This window comes from Coenobita brevimanus, chromosome 74, assembly GCF_032717465.1.
Source record: "Coenobita brevimanus isolate Jiangsu-jjx chromosome 74, ASM3271746v2, whole genome shotgun sequence".
Lineage (NCBI taxonomy): Eukaryota > Metazoa > Arthropoda > Malacostraca > Decapoda > Coenobitidae > Coenobita > Coenobita brevimanus.
In genome coordinates this window covers 33,108,025-33,114,024 of record NC_137027.1, presented here as the reverse complement: position 1 = coordinate 33,114,024, position 6,000 = coordinate 33,108,025, and the positions used below count along the sequence as shown (strand labels likewise).

At 40.8% G+C, this 6,000-nt stretch overlaps 1 protein-coding gene across 1 annotated transcript in view; it reads left to right on the top strand.

Moving 5' to 3' along the window:
- The first annotated feature begins 1,998 nt into the window (after positions 1 to 1,998).
- Positions 1,999 to 6,000, top strand: part of LOC145407817 (zinc finger BED domain-containing protein 5-like) — a 39,466-nt gene continuing 35,464 nt past the window's right edge. The window contains exon 1 of the mRNA XM_080278674.1: positions 1,999 to 2,219. Within this exon, the coding sequence (XP_080134800.1) occupies positions 1,999 to 2,219 (221 nt within the window). The remainder of the gene's footprint in view (positions 2,220 to 6,000) is intronic.

The following is a 6,000-nucleotide window of genomic DNA, read 5'->3' as shown; positions in this document are numbered from 1 at the left end:
AGTGATAATGATAATGATGATGTAAATGATGATGATGACGATAGTGATAAGAGTGATGATGATGATGATAATGATGATGATGATGATGACTGCTTGACAGATGTATGGTATGGTGTGGATTGCAGGAAGGACTAGGCAATTCAGCTATGGTAATTCTCCCTACATCCTGCATATTCCCTGACCCTGACCATCCAGGATTTAATAACATGTACCAGGTAAGGGAAGCACTGTATTGTTTATTTATATCTGGCCTGGGTTTTAAAAGACAGTATAGACAGAGCAGCCTAAGGGATATATAGAAGGAACTGTTTAATAGATGGATTGATAGATACATTGTAGTGTTAAAAATAGATAGATAGATAGATATACTGTACTGTTAGAAAAATAGATAAATAGATTGATAGATAGATAGCAATCCATCCATCCATCCATCATCCAATCCTACATTGCCCCATCAGGAGTGTAGGAGCCCAGGGCTAGGCAGTTGGTCTCAACATTTAAGATGAGAGTGACCAGCCTCACTCATCCCTAAGTAGCATTACATGAGCAATAAACCCCAACCATCCCTTGGATATAAACCTTCACTGGCTCAATCCGATTAGAGTGCAGTAATTACCCACTAAACCACCAGGTGCCAAAATTTGGTTATATGGTTACCACCCAGCATAGTAAATGGTTTCCTGGTGTACAGGAAACCATTTGTCTTGTCACTCAGTGTAAAGTCACCCACAGGCAGAAGGAAAAGGAAAGATTGAAGGAAAGAAAGACAGAAGAGGGAGTGTAAAGTCACCCATAGGCAGAAGGATGAGGAAAGAATGAAGGAAAGAAAGACAGAAGAGGATGGAAGGAAAGAAAGATGGAATAGAGGAAAGGAGAGACACTCAAGAGCAACACTACATCAAGTGAGTGGATGGTGAGCTCACTTGATGCATTTATATTCACTCACTGATCAGAGCTATATAGTAGATAGATTAATAGATTATAGTGTTAAAAAATAGATAGGGTGATATATTGTACTGTTAGAAAAATAGATAGATAGATAGGTGGATAGATAGCAATATTTGATGCATTTATTCTCACTCGCTGCTCAATGTGAAGACAGAATTGGCCCTGAGTATGTCTTACTGCTCAAGCAATAGATAGATAGATAGATACATAGACATAGATAGATAGATACACAGCACCATTTAAAAGATTCATTTTGGCCACAGATCAGTGCAAAGACAGAGTTGGTAAATCATCATTGTTTTGTTGCATTCACCACTCTCAAGCAATAGATAGATAGATAGACAGATAGATAGGTAGATAGATAGACAGATAGATAGATAGATAGACAGCGCCCCATAATAGATTCATTTTGCCCACAGATCAACGCAGTAGATAGATATAGATAGATAGATTGATAGAACAAAGCACCACCTAATAGACTTATTTGGGGAGGGGTAGACCAAGGATGAGTGGAGCAACATGAATATAACATATTCAGGTGGGTGTGAAGAGAGGATGGAGAATGAGAGACTGACTAGGAGAGTGTATGTGAGTGAGGTGGAGGTGGGGATGGGGAAGGGGAGACCAAGGATGAGATGGAGGAATGAGGTGGGGAAATGTGTGTTTGAAAATATTAGGAAAAATATTTTGAGCTGGTATGGCCATGTACACAGGATGGAGAATGAGAGACTGACTAGGAGAGCATATCTGAGTGAGGTGGATGGGGGAGAGAGGGAGACCGAGAATGAGATGGAGAGTTGGTCTGGCTATGTAGAGATGATGGAGAATGAGAGAATGACTAGGAGAGTGTATCTGAGTGAGGTGGAGGGGGGCAGAGGGAGGGGGAGACCAAGGATGTGTATTCTATTTCAGATTTTTAGTAACCTGAGATTGCTATTTATCCCTCTCATGGTAAGGACAACTCCATTACCCCGCTGCAGCTTACATGAAACCATTTTAATTCACAGAAACGTATCAGCTGAGGACTACAAGAAAATTTATGAAGGGATGATGTGCTGCATGCTGGCAACGGATGTGGCGCGGCTCAGTGAGACTGTGTCAGGCGTTAAGGACATGATGGAGGCGTTGGATGTCAAGACCCAGCCCATGTCAACCTTGTGTGTACAGAGCTGCATGCTGGCAACGGACGTGGCGCGGCTCAGTAAGACTGTGTCAGGCGTTAAGGACATGATGCAGGCGTTGGATGTCAAGACCCAGCCCATGTCAACCTTGTGTGTATACAGAGTGGATGATTGTTTGTTTTTTTATCCCCTCATGGTATGTGTAACTTGTTGTATTGTTTGTCATATCATTTATATCCATCCATCCATCATTCAGTCCTATGTTGCCCCATGAGGAGGGTAGGGGTCCGGGGCTAGGCAGTTGGTCTCAACATTTAAGATGAGTGACCAGCCTCACTCATCCCTGAGTGGCATTACATGAGCATTAAACCCCAACCACCCCTTCGATATAAACCTTCACCAACTCAATCCAATTAGAGCGCCTTAATTACCCACTAAATCACCGAGCGCTATAATTTGGATATATTGTTACCACCCAGCGTAGTAATTGGTTTCCTGGTGTACAGGAAACTCTTTGGCTTGTCACTCAGTGTAGAGTCACCCATAAAGCCTACAGTATACTTGCATGTGTTTGGCCCTTGGCCTTTGATTGATGCTGCTACTGTGAGTGAGGCAATAGGCAGGATGAGGGTGGGGAAGGCAGCAGGTGTGTCTGGGTTGACTGCCGAAATGTTGAAGGCCTTAGGCGATATAGGGGTGAGTTTAGTCACTGACCTGATAAATAGGATTATTTATGGGTGTTCACTCTCATCTTAAATGTCGGAACCAACTGCCTAGCCCCAGGCTCCTACGCTCCTCATGGGGCGATGTAGGATTGGATGACGGATGGATGGATGGATTTATGAGTGTGTTGTCCCAGATGATTGGCTGAAGAGTGTAATTGTAAATGTGTATAAAGGGAAGGGTGATGCCCTGGAAAGAGGAAATTATAGAGGTATAAAGCTTTTAGATCAGGTAATGAAGGTAATGGAGAGAGTTTTAGAAGGTATGATTAGAGAATAGTGAATATTGATGAGATGCAGTTTGGGTTTATGCCAGGTAGGGGGACCACTGATGCCATATTCATTGTTCGACAGCTTCAGGAAAAATATATTGGTAGGAGAAGGGATCTTTATTTTGTTTTTGTTGATTTGGAAAAGGCCTTTGACAGAGTCCCTAGAGAGGTGGTGAAGTGGGCATTGAGAAAGCTTGGCTTGGAGGAGTGGCTGGTTAGGGTGGTTATGGCTATGTATGTGGGTGCTCACACCCAGGTAAGAGTGAATGGAGATTTGAGTGATGAGTTTTCCGTGAATGTTGGTGTGCATCAGGGGTCAGTCTTGAGTCCCATGTTAATGTTAATCATGTTAATAATGTTGGTGTTCATTCCTGTTAATAATGTTGGTGTTCATTCCTGTTAATAATGTTGGTGTTCATTCCTGTTAATAATGTTGGTGTTCATTCCTGTTGATAATGTTGGTGTTCATTCCTGTTAATAATGTTGGTGTTCATTCCTGTTAATAATCGTGGTGTTCATTCCTGTTAATAATCGTGGTGTTCATTCCTGTTAATAATCATGGTGTTCATTCCTGTTAATAATCGTGGTGTTCATTCAGTTTTTTCCTAACGTAAAAATCCTTTATATACTAGTGTGCATCACTTTACAGTTTCTTTGACACTTAAGTTTATTTATTTAATATGATGGGTGAATAAGAGTTGGGGTGAATTGATGTTATTTATTTATTTGTCGTACATTATGTCTTTCCCAACACTTCCACAGCTGTGTACTTAGTGAGGTCAGTGGCTGCTCTGCTCAGCTGGTGCATGTACTAGTTGGCGGAACATCACCCTCATTGTCAGCAGTGTCAGCCAATACATCATCCTCAGCATCATCCAGGTCACTGGGGTCATCTGTAGGCTGCAGCAATGAGAGGAGAGAAGGAGAATGAAAATGGGTTCACTGCAGCACTTGTGACAATACCAGCACCTGTTTGTTAGAATGCCCCAACTGTACCCAACTGCTTGGCAGCACTACAGGTGATGTTTGTTATATTTTGTTAGTGTAATTATTATATTTTGTTAGTGTAATTATAATGTACAGTCGGCCTAAGAAGTGACGGCGGAGTATCCAGAAACTTTCGGTCAGCGACAGTGCACATACTCCTCCTTATATCTCGACGATGTGAAATCTAATACGTAAAACTGTTACAAAAAACAATAAAGCTATGCCAAAGTACCTGTATATTTCAAAATTGTAGGACGCAGTTCGTTAGTTACGATAATACGAGATCCTAAATGGAACTAATTGAAATTTCACAACTATCGCTCAGGGACAGTCAGGAATAATTTGCGGAGTTCAAGTCTAGTATGGTAACACGCAATAATTTTATAGCAGCTTAAGACTGAACAAAAGGGAGCTTCAATAAACAATTAAAATTAATAATTATTATTTATAAAATAATTTCCGTTACAATACCAGGGAATAATTTGAAGTCGTTTATTTCCGTTTCCAGTGTCTCCATGGACGACGACAGAAAGCGGGAAGGCGGAGTAGGCCAGTAAGCTATTTTAAATGTTTCCACCAACACGCACGAAAAGAGATAACAATTACTCAAAGACATGCAGTTATTACACTGCCTTTGGCCAGTTTTCCATTAAGAAAAATCTCTGGATTATATAAGCCAGAGGGCTGTCGGTGAAAGAAATAAAAAAAAAGAACCTCAATGTTTGGCTAGAGTCGGAGCTCCTTGCAGAATGCTAACGTCTGTCATAGTCTGATATCCTCAGTGCATAATCGATTAGCAAGAGTAATAAAATGCAGAGGTTCATAAACAAATAATTGAGTTCAGAACTTCCAAATCAGCATTTTCTGTTCAGCAGGACATTACAGTTTATTTAAAAAGACAGATATTAAGATTAAAAGATGGAGTAAAGAGTGCATGCTTTTGCATTGCAAGAGTTTATGAACTCATGTTTTGGTCCTGTTTAGTGCATAGTATAAGAGAGAAAGGCAGAATCTGTCATACCTCCTTACAACTATCAATAATTTTGCATCAATTGGGAGTAAAGTTGCTAATTATAATTATTATTGGAGAGAGAAAGACGGAATAAAAGGCAGTATGGTCTTGCTGCTACCGCAGGTAGGGCATCATTACGATGAATAATTTCATTGTTATGGCATCCTTATTGTTGCTGTATCATCACCATAGCATTTGAAAATAAGGGAGTGTATTGCAGTCAGTAGAATTTTCCTTAACTGGTCTTCAAAACTAGAGCATCTGTATTTGAAATCTTAGGAAACAATTAAATCAGGAACATGGAGTTATAGGCCTACTGCCCACTGCACGCGGAGTAATACATTCCACTTTCATTCAAATCGGGAAAGGTAACTAAGTGTTAACTTCTAATATATCACTACCTCCTGTTATTCATTTTACATCATTCTTAGCGCAATATAATATATAAATTATATGACCTGATGAAGGCATTGAATGTTTACCTTATATTCACTGTTTTCATTGAAAGTATAGCAGTGCAGAGTGACCGAAGCAATCTGAAACTGCCATCACTTCTTGGGGCGACTGTACAAGCACCTGTCTGTTGGAATGCCCCAGCTGTACCCAACTGCTTGGCAGCACTACAGGTGATGTTTGTTATATTTTGTCAGTGTAATTATTATATTTTGTCTGTGTAATTATTATGTACAAGTACAGTCACGCGTACTAATTTCTGCTCAGGGGTTACCCCGTCCTTCCCCCCTCTACCCTGGACGGTTGGAAGGGGGGAATCGCGAACAAGTCTACACCGCCTTCTGCCCCCAAGTCCCCCACCCTCCACCTCCAGCTGCCAGTTACTGATTAGACGCAAATTTTCTCATGTCCTGTAAACATGACTAAACTGTCGTCGCACACGCTTTCAACGGCCAAGATTTGGACTATATTTTTAGAATAAATTA